Source organism: Lagopus muta, chromosome Z, assembly GCF_023343835.1.
Source record: "Lagopus muta isolate bLagMut1 chromosome Z, bLagMut1 primary, whole genome shotgun sequence".
NCBI classification, from domain to species: domain Eukaryota; kingdom Metazoa; phylum Chordata; class Aves; order Galliformes; family Phasianidae; genus Lagopus; species Lagopus muta.
The window spans coordinates 23,736,754-23,763,648 of NC_064472.1; the positions used below are offsets into that span (position 1 = coordinate 23,736,754).

The window sequence follows — 26,895 nt, forward strand, 5'->3', positions numbered from 1 at the left end:
CTACTGTAGCATTTTTTTTTTCTGGGACTCGGTAGTGTATTCACTGCAATACTGCTTTTGAACTCCTCTAGAATAAAGGATATTGGAGAGAAATTTCAAAACATGTTGGTAAACCTGCACTGGTAATGTACTCCAGAAACTTCTGTTGTGAAGAAATTCTGCAGAGGTTAGAGAAAAGTTTTGAGTGAAGACTGACAGTAAATTAATTTACTGCATGGAATTTATTTATTCCATGTTAAGATTTACATTCTCCCCCCCCCCCCCCCCCCCCCCAGAGGACATATGTATTTTTTTGCACATGCTGTTTAAACATTGTATTCTCCTTTAATGAGAATATCCTCATCACATTAAGTTACTTCTAAACTTTAAATTTATTGTGCCATTCCCATGTGAAAATTTACTTCTAAATATAACACATATAGCCTATTACGTACTCTGCTTGAGGGATCAAAGGTCTTTAAACATATGTGTGATTGTTAAGATATCTTTTACAGACTGCATAGTTACAAGACGAAGCACAGATTCTCAGCAAGTGAGACCTCTAACATTAAAAAATGATGCTTGGAATTGATGATGGCTTTGCAATGAGGATCTTGATCTTTTAAACTAAAGCAATGTCATTGGGGATAATGGGGAAAAGAAAGCTGGAGTCTACAGTTCAAATGTAGGCTTCTGTTAATAAGTTAATGTTTTGGTTTAAAATCAAAATGTATAGCTGAGACATTGTTTTTCTAACTTATTGATTTAATGTTGGTAAAAGCTTTGCTCCTTTAGAAAAAAAATTACTGGCTTTGTGCAGATGTTTTATTGTGATAGATCTATTATCCCACCATTAGAAGATAAATGACTGATCTTTTCCAGTTTCTGTGCCTCCAGAAAATTGAAATAAGAAGGGGGATATCATTTGGGCTGTATGATTAGGGCAGGTGCGGTGGCCATTAATTTAAGAGAGAAGAATCTTGGCAGCATAGGCCAACTTGCACTATATTATCAATCAAACCTGGATGTACTTCTTGTGATGACCCAGCACTCTCAGGTTTTCGCAGCATTAATTAGAATTCATGACAAAATAGATGCAAGGAAACGTTTTGTACCCTTCATAATTTTATAGAAAATTTATTGTTATTAGAGGAACCATTTGCTTAGTGTGATTTTTTTCATTACCAGCTTGTCAACTAGCATAGATAATCTGGAGAAAATATGAACTCCGTAGATTGGGTGTCACTTTTGTTGATGGTTCATGTAGTTTACCTTGGAGCGCAGCTAATGGCTGAAGTTCATAGCAACAGCATAGAAAAATGTGGCAACGAGTGGAAGACAAATGAAGCACGCTTATTGCTTTAATATAAAAAATACATAAATGGAAAGCAGCATGTGAGTTTGATGAGCTCATTGCTGTTTTTGTTGGAGTGATTTATATTTTATCCTTACAAAAAGCTGCTATTGACACAGTGAGATGGAAATTAACTGACTGTTTTTTGGAAACTAATATTTTTCAGTTTTATATTCTGATTGGATCATTTTGTTTTAATTCTAAATATTTTTATGGAATGTTGAGCATTTAATAAACAGATATTATAAGCTGTTCCTCTGGTGTTTAGATGTATAGTAGGATCATACTATTGGGGTAACAGTATCAACTAGAATAGTGTCATACTAAGAAAGGAAAATCCTCTCACATAAATCTTTTAGCTACAACATCCATTTTCAGTTTATTTTATATTCTCACTTCTTTTTTTTTCGCTTAAAATGGAAAACTTAATTGAGGAAAATGCACTTGTGAGGGTAGAGGGACAGGCTGTTAAGTAACATGTGTTGTATGGCAATTCCTGTATTAACTTCTAACGCCAGAGGCTCACTACAGGAATAAAATTCTTGTTCATCTGGTGCTCCTCTTGCATCCCATAATGAATGTTCAAATTTTTAACATTTTTAAGTGTTCGCAAGACAGAATTCTCGCTGTAAACTTGAGTGGGTTACTGATATGAATGGAAATACATTATTAATTTAAATTTCTGTATTTCAGCGTGGTTGGCTATTTCATTGTGTTCAGTTGTGCTTTACTCTAATAATGGAGCTTTCTAAACTACTGTGATGTTTTTATGAGATGACGCCAGGTTGTCTGTTCACTGTCACTGCTCCTGCTTTTGCCGAAGGAAGAGACAGATTATGCTGCATCACCTCTATGTCCCAGCATCAATTTTAAAACTTTCTTCCAGCCTGTGAATTGCAAAGGATCTGACAAATATGTAGTTCTCCAGATTTGGTAGACTACTGAGAATGGAACAATCACTGTTCTTCAAGAAAGAGGAAATGAATATATACTTAGACTTTTGGTATAATAGCTAGTTTTAAAGTGATTTAGGAATCGACTTTAGGTATCTGTTCTGCCTGTGATCATGTTGTTTAGGTCTTTTAAGTCTGAACACAAATGAATTATATCAGCTTTCAAAGTATATTTAAATACAAGAGAAATACAAAATGGCTTGAGTACAGCACTAGTAGCAGTAAAAAGCAAGGTAACTGTGCTAGAACTCCAGTCAGACACCAGCGTTTGTACTGTCCTTCACCTGTGAACCTAAGATGTGTAAATATTAGGCTGCAAATATTTTTACAGTCATAAATCTTTGCATGTCTCCTTCTTTCCCTCCCTCGTTTTCCCTCTTATATTTCAAACCTGTCAAGAGACACTATACTGTGTGGAAGTGTGGAATATCCATGATAACAGAATCTATGTGTTAGTGATTAAAAAAAAAAGTCTCTGGGGACTCAAAGTGCCATCACACTTTCACACTAAAGTGCTTTATCACACTGTCTTTTGCCTGTAGCTGACCACCATGTTCTGTTGAGCTGTATATCCACATATGTATATATGTATATATGTTCCACACCTAAATGTAAACTGGCAGTGTCTTTTAATGACAAGAGAGCTTAATGCAGCAGGTTGCTAAGAAGAGAACTCAATAGAACAACAACATCAACTTACTGTTTTGTGTGATGCTGCAGAACTATAAAACTATTTTAGATGTTAAATGTTTTTATTTAGCTCTATCAAGTAATCAGATTTTACTCCCTGGAATGAATTGTATGTGTGTTGGGACCAGCAGGTACCAGTATGTGGATAGAGCTGGAGGCAATAAATGCAACTTCACGTTTATTCTTATTGGTAATTCATAAAATCCCCACAGAGCCTGTAACTTGTTTAGCATAATGGCAAGACTATATTCTGAGCTGTTTTCTTTCAATTGTAATGTTGGGCACATACTAATAAACCAAATGTCAGCCAAATACAGGGAGAAAAATGTAACATATGAATATCATTGTATTTAATATTTCTCAAAAAGTACCATTTCAATAAACTGCACTCCTATTTAATTGCTTACTTTAAGTCATTGGGGAAATTTTAGAGGTTGAAATGCAGATCCCCAGTGCTCAGATAGAATATGACATTAATTTGCTGCCAGAAGGCTATACTGCATGCATGCCAACTGCATACATATCAGCTGCTTCGTATAAAGTCTCATCGTTTTACTTACTTGACTTAACATGTACTTTGACACAAAACAAATCTTAATTAAAGCATTAGAGGAAAAAAAAATAATTCTATGCACATGATGACATGTCTCTATAATGCATACTCAGCTTTGGTGGTTTTCCTACAGTTGAAGTAACTTGCTGCCTAAAATTAAACAGCAAACAGAAAAGGGATTTCCTTTCTTTATTTTTAAAAGAAAATAACAAAACCCTGTAAGAATATTTGAATAAGCCTTCAAGTGTTAGAACATGGAGAATCTGTTTCATTTTCTCATGAAAACAAAGCTGTATTTTCAATCATAGTCTCTATGTGGACCTCTGTGTATATAAAGACTCATTTCTTATGGGATTGAAATATGTAAGGTCATAATATGGCATAAGTGATCCATTTCTGTAACTTTAAAACTGTTTTTGTTTTTAAGTGTGGAAAACATGCAGAAATTCTTGTACTCTGTGAGGAAGTGTTAATATACTCTGTATTGTAACTGCTAATTTTTATGCCTTTTTTTTCATACAGTGTATTCATGAAACGCTAAGAAGAAATTTTGTATGACAGTTAATTTGGCCATATCAAGAGAGAAATTTAGATCCCAGTAGATTCCAGTAGTGATAGAAAACTTACTCAGCTCATCTTTAGTTTGATCATGCCAGTGTTGATAGGAGAATCCAAATAGACCTTGTTGAGCACATTGCTGTATTATACTTTGTTGTTATGCCCTGTTATTTTTGAGTTAATGGCAAGTTTTCTGATAATTTATTTGGAAACTATAACTGTAAGAAAAAGAATGCTTACACAGCACTGTGTCTAAAGGGCTGAGAGCTAAGATTTATGTGTGTAATACAAATGGCAAATGTTTGCTCTGTTCCAATATAACTACTCCATTTAAAAAAAAAAATAAGATACCTTTCTGTGGGCCTAAAATTTTTCCTCATTGTTAGTTGTTATTTTTTTCCTTAAAATAAGCAATTCTAAATTCAGCCTATTTAAAATGCTGAGAATAGCTGGTATTAATTCAGATTCTCAGTTCTGGGTGAACTGTGAAAGAAATACTGACCTTCTGGTTTATGTTTTCTTTTCTAGCTGGTAGCTGGCAGTGTTGTGATGGCATTTGAGGAAGTGTGTCCAGATAGAATAGATCTGATTCACAAGAACTACCGAAAGCTCTGTAACTTGCTGATTGATGTAGAAGAATGGGGTCAAGTTGTTATAATCCACATGTTGACTCGATATGCACGTACGCAGTTTGTAAGCCCATGGAAGACGGTAAGTTTGTGGATCTTTTAATTATCTTATGTGTTTGAATTCTGAACTACTTAAAATTTTACATATACTTAGGTTTTAAGACGCATTTAAATGGAGATTTTAATAAAATTAGAAATCAAAAGAATAAGCCTTCACTCTTGGAGACTTCACTGACTCAAGGCTTCCACTACACAGGCTTCCATGAAAATCTGCTTTGTAGGCTCTCTGTTGTAATTTACCTCAGGAATATCCAATTTTTTCTTTGTTTGAGTGAGGTGGTTCTTCGCTGTGGATTTTTTGTGAGTCAGCAGTAGAAAAGGTCTGTTCTGAAATGGACAGACTCTCATTTTGCATCGAAGTACTTAATATTGCAGCATACTGAACAGAGCTTAAGTAACATGATAATAAATTCAGACTGCTTTTTTTTAGTGGATAGTATAAGTATTTTCTAACATTTAGAATCATAGAATCATAGAATCACCAAGGTTGGAAAAGACCTAAAAGATCATCCAGTCCAACTGTTAATTTTTTTTTTTAATTTTCATTTTATTGTATAAATATGACTACACCCTTATTTAATCTTCAGAAAAAGGAATATTCTAAGTAAAAATCCATCACTTCCATCATCAAAAGAGTTCAAGAAATTGATGCAAACAGAATACTTCTGCAGAGAGCAATATAAAAATGCTCTACGACTCTGCTTGTATTTATTGTATGAAGTTGGAGTGTTAATACTGTAAAGTTTTACCGTTTAATTTTAAACTAATTCATACTTAAAGGTGTATATTCATTGGTATGTTTAATATTTTACATTCATGGAAGATTAACTTTCTGTAGTGAAGTATGTCTAGTGTACTTATTTGTAGTGAACATGAGTCCAGATCCTATAGAAAGTTGCATCATTTGATTTCATTTCAGGTGAAAATGAAATTATAAGAACACATCTTTCCTTAAGATTGCCTAAATTATGGAAAGTCTTCTAGATAATGAGACGTTTGAGTAATTTATTTTCCTAAAGTACTTGAGACAGAATGCTTCCTCTTTGTTGCTAGTTGAAAGAAAGCTACTTGCATTCTTCACCCTGGAGCTTTAATTTTTTAAAAGAATCAAAATCAGTAATTTACTTTACCTGCAGGTATGGTTTCACAATTAATTTAATCCAATTTTAGTTGGTGATGAGATGAAAGAAGAGAAGGTGGAGATGACCTCATGTCTTTGAATGAGCTTAGAGGTTTTGATAGTATTAGACTTCTTTCAGACTGTAATGTACTTTCTTTCACTGAGACCAGGTAGATGACAGTTACTCCTATGACTTCTATTATACAAATTTAAAAGGTTCAGGTAACCGTACTGCCTATGCCAACATAAAATTGTTCATCTCTGGTATTTTATTAATAATACTTTGTTTCTTCCTTTATGAGCTTCAGTGCAAAATTTTGTTTGTCTACCTACTCAGCAATTAAATTAGCAGATTTTTTTTCTGGGGCTGGCTGGAAAGCATGCCTTTGTCAATAGGTTCTTAAATGAACACATCATATAACAGGGCATCTTGTGCTGTAAAAGAGATTTTTAATTTAGTTTATTTGCATCATTATGGATCAGTATTTAGGCTGTTTATATGTAAATGTACGATTTGAGGAACAATTAAGTGTTGACAAAGTAGATTGCAGTCATATCAATTGCAGCACATTTTACATAATTTTTCTAACTGACATCTTTGATGATAAATAGTGGATGCCAAGTCAAAGCCGATTATACAGTGCACTAGGAATTCATGGCGCTGTCAGGGAGAAGACCGATTGACTTTAAATTTACATATTAATGAGAAGATTTGTTAAGAGGGTGCTTGACTATAGAAAATAACAGCACATTTATAGGGCACGACACTTTATAAATAAAGCTGATGCAGGAAAATGGAAATTAAACCTATCAGATTAATAAATTCAAGACTGTTAAAATGCATATTTGCATTTTTATTCACTAAAATTCACCTTACTTTTAGAAAAACGTGCTTCTTTTGTTCAATTTGAGCTAATTCTCAGCAAGTAATTGTTTAACATTTTGTTTTCTTGTGCTTTGTCCTAAAAATATTTGTAACAACTATCAGTCACAGAGAAAAATCTATTTTTAACCAGATTCTCTAAATTGTTGCAAAACTCTTAATAGCATTAATAGTCATTAACCAAGATTTCTTAGTTTTACATTCATATTTTTTGTTTCTCTGAAGGATTTTCATTCTGGTCATGAATACTGTGAAGAATATCCCTGCTTTACTGCAAGTCTTGAAATGTTTGAAGGCTGGTTTGAAGTAGTTACTTGTTTATCAGTAACCTTTTCCAAAGTTCTCCAGCTTTAACAAGTATTAAACATAAAGAGAGCAAGTCACTCACCCTGGAGTGATAGTTTCTGCCCAGAACGGATGAGCAAGGACGATTTAAGCCATTTTCTGAAGAGTGACATATTTTATGCCGGTTTGAATTTTTTGCCCATCCCTTTTCCCAGAAGTTTTTGGAATTGTTGTTTGTAAATAGAACCATTACGCCTTAGGGTATAATGCATGGAGATGCTTAACATGATGCTGCTGTTGGCTTGCATGAGTGTGTGGTCTTGAGGTTTGACAGTTCAGGAACAGATTTTAAAGCTGTCCAGCTGTCTCTGTTTTAGCAGTGAAACAATTGTGATGGGAGGCATTGGCTGCTTTAACTCTCCACCAACAAGTGAGTGTATCATCTTTGAAGCTCAGGGCTCTCAGGGCTGTTTAGCTTTATTTCAGACAGTTGCAGATTTCAGAAGTAAGCTTTGTTGATGTTTAATTAAGATTTGAAAAAAAAAAAGAAAGATGAATTCAGATTATTCATGATCTTCAATCAATGAAATTACTTATAAACTAATATTTAGGAAAATCATGTCTCAGGTTTTCAAGTTTACATTCTTAGGATTATTTATCCACTGAATTATTAAAGCATTGCTCAACTCAAAGCACTTAAAAGCTGAGGTTGACATCAGGGATAGGGATGTCGGGGATGGGAACGAAGCCTGAAAAAAAAATGACCTTAGAGAATAAAGACTTCCAGGAGAAAAATAGCAAATCTTTCAATGTGTATATCCCTAACTGTTAGTCATGGAAAATATCCTAGCTCTGAAATAGTAATAGAAAGAAAATAAATAAATAATTTCCAGCTCAGATTATTCAAAATATTGAATAATATTGTGCTCTTTGCTTATTTTGAACATTCGTTTGTATGCTTAGCATGCAACCTCAGCTTTACTCCTTTTACTCAACTTTACTCCAAGTTTGATTATTTTGGTTTTTGAGAATTTTTCAACGTTGAAGATTAATAGAGCTGATATAACAGAACGGAAATAAATTAGCTCACATTTAATTTGCAGGGCACAGACTATTATGATTGCTCTTGGAAAAAACAGATTGCATGTTTTCCTTTCCACAGTGTTCAGTATTAAAAATGTTTTCCATTGCACTTAATGTATGAAGCATATTGCATTATAGTTACAGGCTTTATGTGCCATGACCCTCTTGAACTTTGTGTGATTTAGTTTTTATGGTCATCACATAAGGGGAAGATCTATCCTAGTACGACTAAAGAATTTCTGCATTTGTTGTATGACAGACAAATACCAGTGTTTGTCACCTACAAACAAGTTTAAGTATAAGGCCATTTAATTACTTACTTACCCTTAGCAATTTGTACTAATTTCTTCTATTCTGGATATTTGTTTCCAGTTTTTATATTAATTTCAAAAAACCAGGGAGCTGTTTGTGTCAGTTAACTGACACCAGCATAATCAAACATGGTCTTCTATAAATATGGGTTGCTTTGCTGAGGGAAGGAGAGAACTGTAGAATTTTCTGGTTAGGAGCAGAAGTCTCTACTTGGTAAGAGAATGTTTTTTGAAATAGATGTGCCTTTGTTTTCTCTGTGAGAATCTACCAGGGTTTCACTTTTCAGAAACGTGAACCTTAGAAACAATTTAGCTTCCATTGAAGTGGAACTTGTTTGGCTTGCACTGTGTAAGTAGTATTTTTCTTGTGTTATCTAGATTTAAAAAATTGGATTTTTGCAGCTTTAGGACAAGTGATAGTGGGGAAGTTCACTGTTGCTTTGTAGTTTGCTGAGCTAAACACCAAACTTCCACTGAACTTCCACTACTTTCACTAAATACCAAACAGTAATTAAGGTAGAAGTTGTCAAATATTGAATTTCTTAGATTAAGACAAAGATGGTGGCGAAGTATCAACAACAGGTCCTCTCAAGACTCTTTTCCCTTTTTCTTCCCTTTTTTATGACTTCCTTTGTTTTCTACTTCACATAAGACTTGAGTACATGAGGATATTGCTGAAAGCAAAATGTGAACACTGACAGTGTTTTCTGATGGTTCAATTATTTTTTTTTAACTTGAATTGACTTTATCAGATTTTTTCAGATATAGTATAAGAACAAAAATTGTATATTATATGTTAAACTGTGAATCATTACCTTGTGTAATAGTATCTCTCTGAACAAGAAAAAAACATTTTTGTTGTGGAAGTGATCAAATGTCAGAACACGTCCCTGGCAGTATGCAAAAACCACAGTCCTAACTAATCTTGAGCTGACTGTCCAACAGAGTGTTGGACCAGATGAGTTCCTTCCAAACTCCACCATTCTGTAACCTACACCCTTTTTGTTAAACGCTTTAAAATATTTCTTGCTCATGCAGTGTTTTCTTAGTATATTACAGTTATGAATTCTTAGTGTATTCTGTAAAGGTTATGGTTATGCATGATGGAATCCAGTGTGAAATGGCTATATTAAGACTGCTGTAAGTGTTTAGCACTGTTCTAAATATCTTTATTATTCTCCATGTTGAGCTGCACATCTAAGGAACAGTAGGTGTAAATAATAATGATTCAGTCAGAGCATATGAGGAATACAGTCTGTCCTTAACTTTTTGTAGTACTCTATAAAAAGTATTCTGAATCAGTTCTGTTGAGAGCATAATAAAAGTCCTAAATCCTACTTTGCAATGCTGAGAACAGAAGAAGGGAAAAGTATATTCAGGTTGACAATTACTCTTAGCTAGGTGAATTACCTAGGTAAAGTGATAAAAATAAAAGAAGCTAAAGTACTTCAAAACTGTTCTGTATGTAAATCATTATTAAATGAAGATTAGTAAGGAGCCATAGACAGTCAAACATATTTAAGAAATATTGTGAATAGCATTTAATCGTTTAGGAATAATTTATCAAGATAAATGTAGGTTGCTCTGAAAGTAATGCCTCCTATTTATTTCTGTGGAAACATATACAAAGCAAAACACTATTTAGTCGAGCAAATTCTTAGCAACAAAATACTCTTTTTCAACAGTCACCACTTCTAGCTATGCAATGAACAAGAGCCTGCATGTCACACTTGTAAAAATCTGCACCCAGTGTACAGTGGTTGAGGTAGGACAATCCAACCAGGATTGGTAATGTACTCCACCATCTTTAAACTGGTGTGAGGTCTTGTGTTACTGTGTAGCAAGAGAAAGGTGCATGAAAATTCAAGCCTTCTGTTTAGGCAGCATTGCAGTATAGCAGTCAGAACTGATAGTTTGTCCAGGTTCCTAGAAATCCAGAAGGATCACCACTTTCCTATCCCAATAGGCAGTACAAATTACCTTACCAGCTGAGGCCTGTGTCTTGAACTTTTTCTTGGGAATTCACTTGTCAGTTCTCCGTGCATTGCCGCTTTGGCTCTGGCTCCTAGTGGTGACACCACATCTCGTTATTAGTAATAGTGCTGCCCAGGAAATTGTCATCTTCAATTTTGCACAGGCTCAATAGATCCTGACAAACTTGCTGCGGTGTTGCATTCCATTCCTTTGTGAGCATCCATGGGACCCACTTGGTGCAAACTATGCTATCTCCATTTCCAGTGCATTAAAGCCAGTATTCAGCTCTGAACATAGTCCCCTAGTTGTAATCTGCCAATTTGCACAGATTAACTGATTGAGATGCTCTTCATGTTGTGTTAGGACAGCTGTGCATAGTTATCCAGAAAGTGGCTTGTCTTTTGTGTTGCTGTTGGTGCTGCTAAAACACACCACCCTCAGCATCATTGTGCTAACATCCACTTTTTTGGACTTCGTAAACACTCAGAAAGCATTGATAAATGTCTATGATGCAATTTTTTTTCCGCATGGAGGATTTTGGTGACACATCTTTACTTCACATGCACTTCTGTGTCAGACATCATTTTGTCAGACTGCTGCTCTTTGCCATTCGTGGCAGAGCAACAAAATGTAACTGAATACTAGTGGGAAGGTTCAGCCTCTACTGCCACTCCACCAACATCTCGCTCTGACATTGTGATCCAACATCATCTCTCACTGATAGGGATGGAGGCATTAGTGGACAGGGGAGGGGTGACAGATGTAATCTACCTGGACTTCTGCAAAACCTTTGGCATGGTCCCACACCATATCCTTCTCTCTAAATTGGAGAGGTATGAATTTGAAAGATGGACAGTTCACTGGATTAAGAACTGGTTGGCTGTTCACAGCCAAAGGGTTGTGATTGATGGTTCTATGTCTGAGTGGAAGTCAGTCACAAGTGGTGTTCCCCAAGGCTTGGTCTTGCGCCGGTGCTCTTCAACATCTTTATCAGTGACATATATGATGGAATCAAGTGCTCCCTTAGCAAGTTTGCAGATGACACCAGGCTGAGTAGTACAGTCAACACATTGGAGGGAAGGGAAGCAATCCAGAGACCTCATTGTGGCTTTCCAGTATTTGAAAGAAATAAACAGGAGGGTGAGTGACTGTTTATAAGGGTGGATAGTGACAGGACAAGGGGGAATGGTTTTAAACTGAGACGGGAAGTTTAGGTTAGATATTAGGAAGAAGTTTTTCACTCAGAGGGTGGTGACACATTGCCCAAGGAGGATGTGGATACCCCATCCCTGGAGGCATTCAATGGTAGGCTAGATGTGGCTCTGGGCAGCCTGTTCTAATGGTTGGCAACCCTAGCAGGGGGGTTGAAACTAGATTATCTTTGAGGTCCTTTTCAACCCAGGCTATTGTATGATAAAATAGGAAGCATTACTTTCAAAGCAAACCTCAGTATTTTGTAGACATTACAGAAGCTTCACTTAGTTGCTTGTGCTGTGTGGTTCTATTAGGTGGTAGCTTTTTTGATATTTTTTTCTTCTCCTTTCACCAGAAGATTAAAGCCACAAGATTTTACTTCCTGGGAATCAAAAGTAGTAATCTCATTTTCAGTTTCTATTAAGATGTCCTCTCCTGATGCAAATTAAAACCATCTCCTAGATTTAGCAGATCTACATGTTCCTGATCTAGCCAATAAAGTCAAAAGATGAAGCATATTTCAGGAAGCTGGTGTGCATATGTTATGTTGCTTATTTCTTCCATTCTTATTATGACATCTCTACTGGAGAATTCTGGATTCAGCTGTTTCCGTTTCTCTCGGAGTACTCCGTAAATAGGTTCTTACAGATATACATGAGGAGGAGTTAGTGTAAGAGATCATTTATATTTATGTAAAGATAGTTGGTGAAGTAATTGGGACATAACATGGACTGGTTAGCCATCTGACTGTGATACCAGTTTCAGTGCATAACAAAAGAAGAGTAACTTAGAGGTAGATTTATAACAAAAAACAAGGATGATTTAAAGTAAATTAGGGAAAATAGAGTTCTAAATGAATTCTAAACAGAACTTTCTGGTTGTTGTATTTCATGACCACTGCAAATAGTCTCTTCTTTCACTGACACAGCAAACAATATTGTCTGTCTTTCTTTACATTTTCTTCCTCTGTACTGCTGTGTTAGGACTAGTGTTTCTAAGGGAATAGATCTGTCAGAATAATACTTGGAGGGAGAGGAAGGGTTAGATTTCAGCCGCATGAGTTTTCTAATTTGATCTACTTTACCAAGCATTTACTGCTGACACAGAATTATAATCTGTAGATAAAAATGACATCTATCTTTGCAGCAAAGTGTGTTGCTGTGGTTACCCAAAGTATTTAGCTGTGAAATTGCAGCAGCGGGTAGAACTTGTGTAGATAAGTTCTTAGGACATCTGTGTCAGCTGAAATTAAGAAAGTAAGCACTGCTTTTCTCATGGCTTTGTCCGGAAGCAGTTTCTGTGTAATCCATCCAATGCTGTGGTCTTACCTTCTTGACTCAGAATGAAGGTGTGTTGTTACTTATATATAGGAGAAGATACATATTTTCTAGTGATTTTTGCAAATAAGTTGTTAAAACTGTGCTTATGTCTGTCTAGATCATTAAGTTGTTGGTGGTAAATACTGAAATGCTTTCATGGAAAACTAAATATTAACTGTTTAACTGCTAATCATTTTCAATTTAAATATCAGATATACCAAACCTTTGTCAGCCTATGTCCTATTCAAGCGATCTATTCAAGTTTTTAGCTTTAATTTTGGTAATTTCTGTGATAAATAATCATGTAAAATTGTGTAAGCAATGTGAAATGAATATTATCTACGTACTTAGAGGCCCTCTTGAATTCCAGAATATTAATAAATTTTGTTCTGAGCATCTGTCCATAGGAAATTCTTTGCCTACTACCTTGTGTGGCCTTTTCATTGTTTTGAGGTCTCCTCAAAATGTATAGAAATGTTGCAAAATAAACTTTTATCTCCCTTTTCACATAAGTAAGCTTTTGCTTAATTTTTCCTCTGAGGAAGACCTATGTGACTGCAATGAGGATGCTATAGTCTCTTGAGTCTGAGACTGCATGCTTTTTGATTTGGTTTATTGCATATCTCTGAAGGACCCTAGGGAACATGAAGTACTTTATCCAAAATTCCAAATTATTTGGATTATTCTGCATTTTGTCTGTGTATCCATATGGTTGTTCCAGTTTATTGTTAAAAAAAAAAATGTGAGACAAGAAGACTAGGGGTAAGTTAGGCCTAAATCTGAATGGTAGCAACACTTGCTCTTCCAGTATGACTCTACCACCAGAGTAAATTTGCCACTAATTTTTTTGGTGCCTGAATATCACTGAAACAAATAGACGCTTTAAGTCAGACTGATGGGCCTGTAGTTTCCCAGGTCCTCCCTCCAGCCACCACCCATTCTTGTGGATGGATGTCAAATTTGCTAGGCTCCAGTCAGCTGAGAACTTCTAAGATAGCTGAGATAGCCAGGACTGCTGAAATGATGGAAAGTGACGTGGTGAGCATGTCAGCTGGCTTTGTCAGTACCCTTGTGTGTATCCCATCTGGCCCCATAAACTTACGTGCATCTAAGTTCTGTGGCAGGTTGCTAACCATTTGCTCTCGGATTATGAGGGCCTCTTTCTGCTCCCTATCCTTACCTTCCAGTTCAAGGAGTGTACTGGGTACCAGAGAACAATTGATTTTACTGGTAAAGACTGAGGGAAAGAAGGCATTAAGTACCTCAGCCTTTTTTTCTCCTTCACTGTCTTCCCCCCACGTCCAACTGGAGATTCTCCTTAGTCTTCCATTGTTGCAGGACATTGCTTTTGGCTTTGTTGAACTTCATGAGTTTCCTTCTGGATAGCGTGCACTCCCACAAGCATATGAGCTGCACCACTTGAGTTGGTGACTGTGCTTGCTGAGGGTGTAATCAGTCCCTCTATCTACAACATTGACGTCGATACTAAATAGCGTTGGTCCAGTAGCAATCCTCTTGAAGATCACTGCTCACTACTGGGTTCCATTTGGATATTGATCCATTGAATGTAACTCTGATTGCTGCCATCCATGCTGTTCCCATTTCTTTTAATAGCCCATCATCTGTCAAATTCATATCTTTGCAATATTGAGACAGAATGTTGTGGAACACCATAGCAAAGGCCTTACAGAATTCCAGGTGGATGATATCAATTTCCTTTCCAATGCAGTCACTTCACTGTAGAAGGCTACCAGAAAAGTCAGGCATGATTCTCCCTACGTGAAGCCACACTGGCTGTCTGTAATTACCTCCATGTCTCCAATGGGCTTCAACATAACTTTTACGAGAATCTCTTCCATAATCTTACAGGACTCCTAGTAGAGCCTGGCTGTTTAGTAGTACCTTTAAAAGACAGGTATGCTATTGTCTTTTCTCTAGCCATTGGGAACTTCACTTGACTTCCATGAGTTTTGAAATATGATGGAGTGTGGTTTGGCAACTGCATCTGGCAGTTCCCTCAGGATCCTCAGGTGTATGTTTGCAGATTCCTCAGATGATTGCATACCTGATGTTCTCTTATGAGGTGAAGGACTTCATACACCCAGGCTCTGCCTTCTGATAAAGGAACTGCAGAGATGTGGGAAAAGTGATTGTCAGTGAAAACTAAGGCAGTATACTCTGAAGTTTTTTAACGTATCATTTTTTTTCAAATCTGTATTTCTTTGTATTCTTTGCATATCTTCCACATGCTATTAAAATTAGTATGATTTTGTGGTAAGAGGAAGCTGTTTTATGTCTGATTTCTATTTTGAAGAGGATTGAACTGTTCTACATAAATTAAAACTTCAAAAGTGACTGTTAAAATAAGTTAAAATGTTTTAGATAAATAATTATTAAAATTTAAAAAAAGATAAATTTAAATAAATTATATAATTAATTTAATTCTAACTGTAGGTCTTCAGTTTGAGGTCAAATCAAAACTCTGGGGAGGTAAAATTTTAGTGCTATCAATATCTGGCATTTCTTGGAAGTGTGAAGAAGCATCTTGCCACAGCTAAATGAAGGTGCAGTATTGATGTTGAGGATTGGAAAATAAGGATGTAGGAAACTATTTGTAGAAAGTTCAGTTTTGATTGAATAATGTTCACTAAAGCATCTTTAAAAGGCAGGAGTCTTATTTTCGGTTTTGTGCTGACAGCAATTAAAGTATTGTCTATGCTTTTCTCCATGATACCTTTTTTCCTGCTTGGAAAAACCCTTAGACTTCAGACATAGTATAAGAGGCATGCTGTTCTGATTGCTCTTTGTAATCTGAGATATTAGTAGCACCAGTAGCATGCTGAGCAGGATGCTTTTGCCTTAGAGCAAGGCTTTTCATCATTGTTGTACTGCAGTACAAAGAAGTTCTGTTGTACTTACCACCATGAAGCTACCAGCTCTGTGCCACTTCAGACAAAAATAAATAGGTGTCCCATCTCTTCCTTTTTTGCAAAGTTCAGAACTTGCACTGTAAGGTTCCTCTGGGGACAACAGTCTTCACCAGTTCTCGTTGTGTAGTTCTTACAGCATGCATTATTGGAGGGATGGTCCCACCAACATTTTTCCTACCATTTCAATAGTGTTGCCGAAGTGGAGACTTCTATGATGGAGTTGATGGCATTGGTAGACCAAGGAGGGGCAACTCTGCCTGTACTTGTACAGGACCTTTGACCTGATTCGCACCATATATTTTTCTCTAAATTGGAGAGAGATGGATTTGAAAGGTGGACTGTTGAATGGATAAAGAATTGGCCGGATGGTTGCAGCCAAAGGGTTGTTGCCAGTGGTTCTATGCACAGATGGAAGACTGTCATGAGCGATGTCCCTCATGGGACCACTGCTCTTCCACATCTTTATCACTGATTGATACTTTGAGATTGAATGTAAACTGAGCAAGTTTGCTAATGACACTACACTGAGAGGTGCAGTAAGAAAGATAGAAGAAAGGCATACTATTCAGAGACCTGGATAAGCTTGCAAAGTGGACCCACGAGAACCTACTGGGGGTTGGAACTAGATGATCTTTGAGGTCCTTTGTAACACATCTGTAATTCTATGAGATATGTCTGGTTGAATTATTTTCCCCCTCCCTTATGTTATAACTCTTCCAGTGCTTATGCTGAGCAGATAGTTGGTGTCGTTCTGCTTTGAATGATAAAAACCAGAAGGGTTCCTTTGAAGAGTTCAATTTTAGGGTTTTTTTTTTTGTACACATCCCAAGCTACTTAACGACACAGTAGGCAGTGCTATCAAAAAATGAAGTTTGGCTGGTACTGCAGAAATTATAAATCAAACTTTGTTCAAGTCAGATAAAAACCAACGCATAAAAAAATCTTATTATTCAGGTAAATGCAGACTTTTAAAAAATGAATTCTCTCCTTCTGACAGTAAGTATAGTCAGCAGTTCAGGTTGAGGCTTAAGGAGTTGCTAGTGACTGAATGTTTTCACGGATGCATGTAAGAGCTGTCTGTGTCTGGGATAATTAATAGAATTTGACACAGCAGTTCTTATACACAATAAGCCTGCAGGTGTCTGTCTTTCAGTCTCATGGCTCCTTTATGTAATGTTTTGCTTTCATTTTCATGTTAATGTGAAAATCTTGCAGTATTATTCTCTTTGTTTTAATAAGGTCCTTGTGTGATTACAAATTCTGACTAATTTAGACTTCAACTTTATGTTAATGAATTACACTTCATTAAACTTATTTCCCTATGTGGCATCATCGTCTTCTGTCTGGAACATAATTACTTCATATTTCAACAAATATGAAAAAATAGGAATTCTGAGGTGGCAATAAATAGTAACTATGAGAAAAGACCACATTAATACTCCCGTGAGGATATGAAAAAAGTGATAAGATACAAACATTCTGAAGGGATTGAAATTAAAAATGTTTTCAGAAAAGATACTCTTTCTAACCAACAAAATTATTTACAAATAATTTACAAAAATTGCAAATGCAAGAGCTCAAGCTCTTTCTTTACAGCAGTGATTAAAGAGTTAAATACTCTTTCCAACTATATATTTCTGTTGAGTTCAATAGCACTGATGTGTGTGCCTGTTAGTAGGGATACTGATGGCTGAATCAATGAAGACTGGGTTATCTTTCAGTTAAAGGAAGCTTGGTTTCTTCAGTATGGTGAGATGCATTGAGATCAGGAATTTTGCTTTGAAGCTGCTTTGTCCTGTAGAAAAGGGAAGGAATTCAGTAATCAGTACTATTGATTAAGCATTTTGAATTGTTAGTTTAGAAGGATGTCTATCACAAAGATACACAGGTAGAGAAATGAACGAACTGAATCACCTCAGTTGGTTTTGCATGAGAAATATAGCAGCTAAATGCTTGCTAGGTCTTCTGCAAAACATTGAGGGCACTGTTGACATCACCTATTAAAATGAGAAGAAATGTAAAGGACAATTTATTTTCAGTGTTCTTTCAAATTTTAATAAAATGAAATGAAAACTGTAAGTTATCTCTTTTCCACACCCACTTTTATAGAGTTTTTTACTACCTATGGTCTTGATGACTGCATAAAGACAAGTTTCAAAGTTTTCCTAGCCTAGTTTGCTGAAGAGATAATAAGTAAGACTTTACGTTCATTTCTAGCAATTCCTCTACTCCCTTTTGATTTCTCTTCTACCTCCAGCAATAATTTAAAGGATTTGTCTCAAAAGTAATTGTTTTTTAAAAATGAGCAATTGAATACGTGACTTAAATAATCCTCAAAAAACAACTGGAGTTTAATAACTGTGTATGGTTGGATAATACTATACCAGGTGTCTCCGCATAGGCAGCATTTGGCCCAGGACCCACCCCTTCCCCATGCCACTGTGGAGCAGCTCTGCCTCTTCTAGCAGACTGGCCCAAGGCGTGCATCCATTGCTCAGTAACAGCCAAAACATTGTCCCAAGACAATTGATCTGCAGTAGGTGCGGCCTGTCTTATCAATGCCTTAAATAGGCTTTGATAAAGACGTGAGAGAAAGCAGGGCAGAACAATTATAGTTGGGCTCTGGTGGCTGAAAAGCTTGCCATGAGCCAGAAGTGTGCACTTGTAGCCCAGATGTCCAACAGTATCCCAGGCTGCATCAAAAGAGGGATGGGCAGCAGAGAGAGGGAGGTGATTGTCCCATTGTACTATGCCTTTGCGAGGCCCCATCTGGAGTGCTGTGTCCAGATCTGGAATCCCCAGGACAAGAAGAACATAGAGCTGTTGGAATAGGTCCAAAGCAGGGCCACAAGGATGATCAAAAGGCTGAGCACCTCTCCTTTCAAATATGGGCTCATGTAGTTTGGCTTGTTCAGCCTGAAGAGAAGGCTCTGAAGAAACCTCATTGTAACCTTCCAGTACTTAAAAGGGAGCTCATCAGCAGGAGAGAGATCAAGATTGTCTTTTTACATGGTCTGATAGTGATAGAACAAGGGAGAATGATTTTTAACCTTAAAGAGGGGAGTGTTAGGTTAGTTAGGAAGAAATTCTTTACTCAGACACTGATGAGGGGATGGAACAGGCTGCCCAGATTCCCTGTTCCCAGAAATGTCAAAGGCCAGGTTGGATGGGGCTGTGAGCAACATGATCTGGTGGGTGGCAACCCTGCCTGTGGAGGGGGATCATGAATTGGACATTTATTAAGGTCCCTTCCAACCCAAACCATTCTATTATTCTGTGATTTAACGATTCTGATATAAGCTAGCTTCTTGTAATATAAATAAATAACTGGCCGCAGTGATGCTATCTCTTTTAGCTTGCTATTCTGGTGACAAAGAGTGATAAAAAAGATAGGGGAGTGATGATGCACATGAATCTAAGTGGTTTCCGCAGCCTCTAACTGTGAAAAATTATGAAAACTTTCATAGCGTTGAATATTGTGGATGTCTATTCTGAGAAGGATGTTTTCATAGAATTGATCACCTACATTACAGTATATGATTGTACTAGCTTTGTTAGTATTTTTGTAACCCTTTAGTTATTTGGGCATCCTCTGAACCTCTTATATTTTACATATTATGTGTAATGTTAGAGATAAGAATTCTGCCTTTTCTGCTAGTTCTCTGATGCTCTCATGGGTAAGTTTCTGTTATGGCTTTCAATTCGGTTGTGCTACAACTATTCAATGGTAACAACTGTTCTAGTAAGAATTACATTTCAAAAGAATGTGTTCTATCAAGGTCATCCATAGAATCAACCACTACTATCTGTCCATTCCTCCTTCCTCCAACAACCTGCCACTAGAAATTGAATGTCCTGTTGTAGTCATATAATGTCATATACAAGTCTAGAAGTCTATAATGACTTCTTTTCTTTTCCTTTTTTTTTTTTTTATTTAATGTAACTCCTGTTACATTGTTGTGTTGTATATTGTTGTGTATTACTTTTTCAATTAATATAATTTGTTGATGCAAATATTCCATGCATATATTTCACATTTTATCTTTTGGTAGGATGAAAATGCTGAAGAAGAGTATAATGAAAACAATTTCTATGAATCTGATGAAGAACAGAAAGAAAAGGATCAGAAAGTTAAGAAGACCTACACTATGGATCCAGATCACAGGCTGCTGTTACGAAATACAAAGCCCTTGCTTCAAAGCCGAAATGCTGCTGTATGACAAATTCTTTTTTTAGATAAAATGTTAAAATACTAAATATCTGTGTTCTACAAAACATGACAGTATGAACTTTCAAATTTACTCCTCCTTATGTTAAGCAGTGTAATACTACGTAGTAACTTCTATAGGAATAGAATAGCTGTTCTTTTTTCTTTGAAATTAGCTTAACTTTTAAGCAAAACTTGAGAACGGAATGTTTTGCATGCTCAACTTTAATGACAGGCAAAATGCTGGAGAAAATGTGAGAAAATCTCAGTTCAAGTTTTGGTGATACAGATTCGCAAAGAAAATCGTAGTTGCTGGTGATTCATCAAGTGGTACTTTCCTTTGAGTAGACAGTTACATGCCTCAATTCCTTGTAATGCCCAGCCATATTCTTGAGTTGGTATTTTGGCAGGATGCCAGGGTAGATGTGGCATCACAATTACAGAATCCTCTCTATACCAGAAGTTTTAATCTGCAGGTAAATTTTTAGGACCAGAAGGAGATGTGTTGATGGCGAAACACTGTGATGTTAAACTTTACTTCTAAATTCAATTTGTCTCATTATTCAAGGCTAGGTTGTTTTGGAAGACTTTTCCAGTGTTATCACAAAAAAAAACCCAAAAACCCAAAAATCCTGTGCCATGATGAAGTCTTTTTCTAACCTCTTCTTGAGCTACTGAAGTGATTGAGTTTTTCTTTCTTCCCTGAATCACATTTCTAGACTCCAAGTAATGTCTAACGCTTTTCAAAATTGTTTGTAATCTGTCAGCAAACTCTGGAAACAAATTGAATGCAGTTTTACAATAACAATTGTATTAGACCACAGCCTTTTGCTGTTGTACATCTATGTGATACTTCCTCATCTTATACAAAGAACAGCTGTGTTAGATATATTTGTCATCAAAATGAATTGAGAATAGTTTCAGATTCTTTTCTTACACACTCCATAAAAGCTGCTTATCTTTCATAGTCCATAAACCACTTTCTTCATATTTGTAGTACAGTAAGCTGTACAAGTACAGTACTTGTATACTTGTACTTGTGTACTTATATGTTATACTTATTTACTTATATAAGTTATATAAGTAGTTTATATAAGTATAAGTTACTTATATACTTATATATGTTATACTTATATACTTATATTATACAGTACTTGTATACTTGTACAGTATACAGCTGTATAAGTACAGTACTGATTCTAAGATTTTTTATCTTGAAGTTTGCTATACTAAATTGAGGTGTTTAAATGCAGTTTATCAAATGAAATCTTGATTCTTTGAATTGCTGCTATTACATCATTTTTTAATATTCACAGAATTTACCAGCAATTAAATAGACTGCTTTCTCTTTGACTTTAGATTATTCTCAGTAATAAAGCAGCACTGTAGCATTCTGCTAAAAATATTTCACTTATTTTCTCTTCTCAGATTTGTATCAATTTTTACTGTTTATTAATAATAATTTTTCTCTAATAGATTTTAATATTTAAGATATCAAATCAACTGTCATAACAGTTTTTATTTTGACTTTCCTTTCTGTGATTTGTTTAGTTTAGATTAAGAAAATTTACCTTTACGGTATTGTAGGGAAGGTTATGACATGAATTATTAATTGGTGTATGATGTATATTACCTGTTTTAAGTTGGTTATGTCAGTCTTCAACTTTTTTCTATTTGGTCTGCTGCTATAATTCATACTTTCAATTGGATTTTAGAAAACAGTAGTAAAGGCAACTGCCATTTAATAAATTAATGATAGAATAATGAAAGGGAAGTTTTTTAGTAGAAGCTAAAGAACGAGTAATCTTGGACCTGTATTTAATAAAAATAAAAGCACAAGATTTGCAGAAGTTTTTTTAAAACTGAATCAAAACAAACGCACATTATTTCCTCTTTAACTAGTAGATATAATGTTAGCAGTACAGGATTATTAACAATGATATTGGTATGATTACATTTGAATTACTTAGTTCCATTTCTTACTCTTTGTCCGTCTTCCTCTAGAAGGTGTATTATACTATGTAATAAATACTGGGAGGAATAACAGGTACTTCTTAGCTTTCACTGTCAGGAATAAAAATATCCTTCTCCCCATGTTTCTACCCTAGTCTGCTTTGCTGATTTCAAAAAATGTAGGTATGGACTTTGCATACCTGGTAGGTCTGCAAGTGTGAAGCAAATGTATGAGTCAAAATTTTGAGTTAATATGCTGTTTTGAACGTGCTTCTTTTAGGTGGTAATGGCAGTTGCACAGCTTTACTGGCATTTGGCACCAAAATCTGAAGCTGGTATTATTTCTAAATCATTGGTGCGTTTACTCCGTAGTAATAGGTAAGTCAAGTCAAATTGCCATCTGTACTTTTTTATGAGAGCTTTAGGTAGATACACATTTTTAGTGCATACCTCTTTAGTCATAGCTTTATGTGTAAATATAACTCCTGTGCTACTAGTATGTTATTTTAAGATTGTCATGTAAAATGCTGGTTTTTTACTTTGTGAGTGAGAATCTTTATATGTAACCCCATCACTTTCAGTATTACTTCCAGTGATCATTCATTATCATAAGTGTTTTATTCTTAATTATGACTGTCTTAGAAGAATCATGGCTGCCTAATGAGCATTCAAAGAAAGATGGTACAAACTAATCAGCTTAGGTAATTTGTGGTTTTGGTTTTTTTTGTTTTGTTTTTTCCAATTACTGGAAGTTACTCGAAATGTAATTGTGTTGTTTTACTGTCTTGCTTTGGCACTCAAAAAAGACTTCAGAAGGTTTTTTTTTTTTCTTCTTCTTCACTGTACTTTGATGTATTGTTGACAGAGAAACTGGGAGACACTTATTAAATTACTGTCTGGTACTGTGGAATCCTCTGTTTTCTTAAACCTTGGACTGCTTTTAAAGAACCAGTTTATATTTCATTCAGTATAACTAAAAGTTTGATTTTACCATCCTCCATGTACCATCTTTACATGTTCCATGTACCTTGTAAACAGCCATTCTCCCTCCTGTTTACACGCTTTTTTAAAATACTAGAAGGCCACAGTGAGGTCTCCCCAGAGCCTTCTCTTCTCCAAGCTAGACAAGCCCAGTTCCCTTTGCCTTTCTTCACAGGAGAGGTGCTCCAGCCCTCTGACCATCTTAGTGGCCCTCCTCCGGACCCGCTCCAAGAGCTCCACGTCCTTCCTGTAGTACTGGGGCCCCAGGCCTGGACACAGTACTGCAGATGGGGCTCACAGGAGCCAAGTAGAGGGGACAATCACCTCCCTCTCCTTTTGCAGTTTGTTTACTCTTCATTTATACTCAGATTTCCTCAAATGAGAAGTCACTGCTTTCCATAGATAGCACCTAATATGCCTTTAGTGTTCTGATATTCATATTGAATGACTTGGCTGTTCTCTGTCACCAGTCTAAGAGAAATACTTTTGCTATCAGAGCAACCCTGAAATAAGCTTTTGTTGATTGTCCTTAGCCTGCGGCCTTTAAATTAATGTCCAGTATGATGATGGTGATGGTGATGATGATGATGATGATAATAATAATAATAATAATAATGCCAAATGGAGTTATAATCTAGAAAGGTTGGAAGGGGGTGTATGAACAGGAGGGAGAATGGCTGTTAATATGAGTGGATAGTGATAGGACAAGGGGGAGTGGTTTTAAACTGAGACAGGGGAGGTTTAGGTTAAATATTAGGAAGTTCTTTACTTAGAGTGTGGTGATGCACGAGGTTGCCCAAGGAGGTTGTGGATGCCCCATCCCTGGAGGCATTCAAGGCCAGGCTGGATGTGGCTCTGAGCAGTCTGGTCTGGTGGTTGGTGATCCTGCACATAGCAGGGGGGTTGAAACTAGATGATCTCTGTGGTCTTTTTCAACCTGGGCCATTCTATGATTTTATGATTGCTTTCTGTGATTCTGTGAAGGGTATATAAATACTTGGAAGAGCATTTTGTATCACATGAATCACATTTATGTCACATGAGGTTGACTGTTTCCAAGTACCTATGTAAGAATTACCTACAATTAAGTTTAAAATATGTTGTATACTTGTGCATTATTACCTGTCTTCATAAGCTACAACTGTAATTACTGCAGGGCTATTATGTATTTTTGTATAAAAGGAGATAACGGATAATTTCTTTATTAAGTTCATTTGCATCACAAAAGAATTTCAGCACTAGTTTAAAAAAATATGCATGTGAATTTTCACGTGGTCTTTAAATGATTGGTACAGAAATTGTAGTTTAAAATCTTTAAACAATCATCCCGATTTCTTCTTGTTTGCTCCTTCTGAGGGTTGTAAGTGAACATATTAATCAGAATGTCCTCCTGTTTTATCTTTTTGTTTAGAATATTATATAGTTCTGTTGTCTACAAAGTCTGTAATGTTGAAGTGCTGTTTTTTGATAGGTTTGTGAGTCTGTTAGCATGTATTGAATGTGACTGGCAGGCTAAGCCCTTTTTGAGAATTAACGGAAAATTTTTCAAGACAAAGAAATGTTTACCTAATTCTTACTGGTTGTTCAAGCATTAGCTGCCATTGTAACTAATGCAGTAATTTGTACTCTACAGATAGTAGTCCGTATCTTTCCAATTCTCAGCTATACCATTCTGATCCTTTTGTCATAGTGAACAAAATGGAAGGATTTCGTGAGCTATGTTTGGAGATTCTAGAATGTGAAACAAATAATCATCTCATAATAGTTGGCAATTTCCAATCTACTTTTTCTTTATGTGTTTGTGTCAAGTAATATATAATTCTACGGAATAACATCTGTTTCTCTGTTCAATTCTAGGGAAGTGCAGTATATTGTTCTGCAAAATATTGCCACTATGTCAATTCAGAGAAAGGTAAACCATATTTAGAATTTTTGGAATTGCATTATATTGAACTCAGGCAAACTACTTACATATGTTCTATTTTCCAGGGCATGTTTGAACCTTATCTGAAGAGTTTCTATGTTAGATCAACGGATCCAACAATGATTAAAACTCTGAAGGTGAGTTAAAATAAAAATCACCTGTATATTACTGGACAAATCACTGTTTGGAACAAAAAAGTAAAGTTTTCATGTGCTGCTGTAACAGACATCATTCTGTGCTATTCATTTTTTTCACTAAGTATAGAGTTGTTGCTTTTATTTAAGTCCGTAGATGTCCTTCAGAGTTGTCAGGCTATTTGGAAATTCTTTTGTTATAGGCAGCAAGAGGACAGTGTTTTCCACCATATCTTTTGGTACAATTCAGTGGAGAACATTGTTTGTTTTTTTTTTAAATAGCCATTAAAATATTTAGAGTTTGATTGTTTTCTTAATAGGAAAAATCTCATATAAAGAGAAGTGAAATCACACTGTTATTAATACTATTTGATTAAAAAGAGTTTAAATCTGTTTTACCAAAAGAAATGGGAGTCAAATATGGGACAGTGTCCGAGAATCAAGTTCCCTTTGAGGTCAACTTTTAACATAAGTATGAGGGTTGCTCTGAAAGTAATGCATCCTGTTCAGTGTTGTTGGTGCACAACATCAGAGGCAGATGCTGCTGGTACAGCAGTAGTTCCCACCAGCATTCCATTGCATTATGTTGCTGTGTGACAGATGGCAGCAGAGGGGCAGTCTGACAGAACGGCATCTGACATGAAAGCACAAATGAGGCAAAGGTTTGTTATTGAATTCCTCAATGCAGAAATAATGCCATCCACTGAATCACAGAATCACAAAATGGTAGGTGTTGGAAGGGACACCATCACTGAGTCTAAGCTCCCTGCTAAAGCACATTCCTACAATAAGTTGCACAGGTAGGCGTCTAGGTAGATCTTGAATATCTCCAGAGGAGGAGACTTCACAGCCTCCCTGGGCAGCCTGTTCCAGTGCTCCATCACCCTCACTGTAAAGAAGTTCTTCCTTGCATCTATAAGGAACTTCCTGTGTTACGGTTTCTGCCTGTTGTCCTTTGTACTATTGCTGCTTGCCAATGAAAAGAGTCCACCCCACTGACTTGATTCCCACACTTTAGATATTTATTAGATGTTTAGTTAGGAGATTTCCTCTCAGCCTTCTCCTTTCCACACTGAAGAGTCCCAGGTCTTTCAGCCTTTCCTCATATGGGAGATGTTCCAGGCTCCTAATCTTCATTGTCCTCCACTGGACTTTTTCTAGGAGATCTGTCTTATTTGACATTTGTGAACTGTTGCTTAATGTGTGCGGAGACCAAACAGTGGGTATCAGAGCAGAGAGGCTGTGATTGCTGTTTCACCAGTGGTGACAGTGACAGTGGGTCACCTCTGCTGGTGCAAACTATTATGAGCATGGCATGCAGGCTCTTGTTCATCACTGGTGAAAATGCATAGCTAATAGTGAAGACTGTGTTGAAAAACAGTGTTTTGTAGCTAAAATTTTGCTCTATCAAACGTTGTTATTGTACTCTTTGTATCTGCTGTAGTTTCCATGGAAATAAATAAGAGGCATTACTTTTGGAATGACCTGTGTATTTTAGGCTTTCCTCAAATGCCACATCTTAGTGCGTATGTTAGGCTGTTTTAATCTTGTTGTCTGTATTTTTGGTCTTTAATAGATTTTAAGTCCTTGACAAAACAACAGTTAAGCATTTTCTACTGCTATGTGCCTCATTTTGTTTTAGTTTGTCAGAGGCATTTGTGTTTAAGTACAGATTTTTTATTGACATTTAGTAGTTTCTTTTAAAAAAAGATAATGCAGTAAAAAAGAGCTGGAGAAAGAGAAATTGTGCTCTTTTCTTTCTCTCCATCTCAATTCTTTATTGCTAGCTGAAAATTCTATGTCATATTGCACTGGTACATA

At 36.1% G+C, this 26,895-nt stretch overlaps 1 protein-coding gene across 2 annotated transcripts in view; it reads left to right on the top strand.

Moving 5' to 3' along the window:
- AP3B1 (adaptor related protein complex 3 subunit beta 1) overlaps positions 1–26,895 on the top strand; it is a 159,957-nt gene that overhangs the window by 47,465 nt on the left and 85,597 nt on the right. For both annotated transcript variants that reach the window (XM_048932545.1, XM_048932544.1), the window contains exons 7-11: positions 4,616–4,798; positions 19,928–20,089; positions 22,316–22,413; positions 24,874–24,928; positions 25,006–25,077. In XM_048932545.1, coding sequence (XP_048788502.1) covers positions 4,616–4,798; positions 19,928–20,089; positions 22,316–22,413; positions 24,874–24,928; positions 25,006–25,077 — 570 coding nt within the window. The remainder of the gene's footprint in view (positions 1–4,615; positions 4,799–19,927; positions 20,090–22,315; positions 22,414–24,873; positions 24,929–25,005; positions 25,078–26,895) is intronic.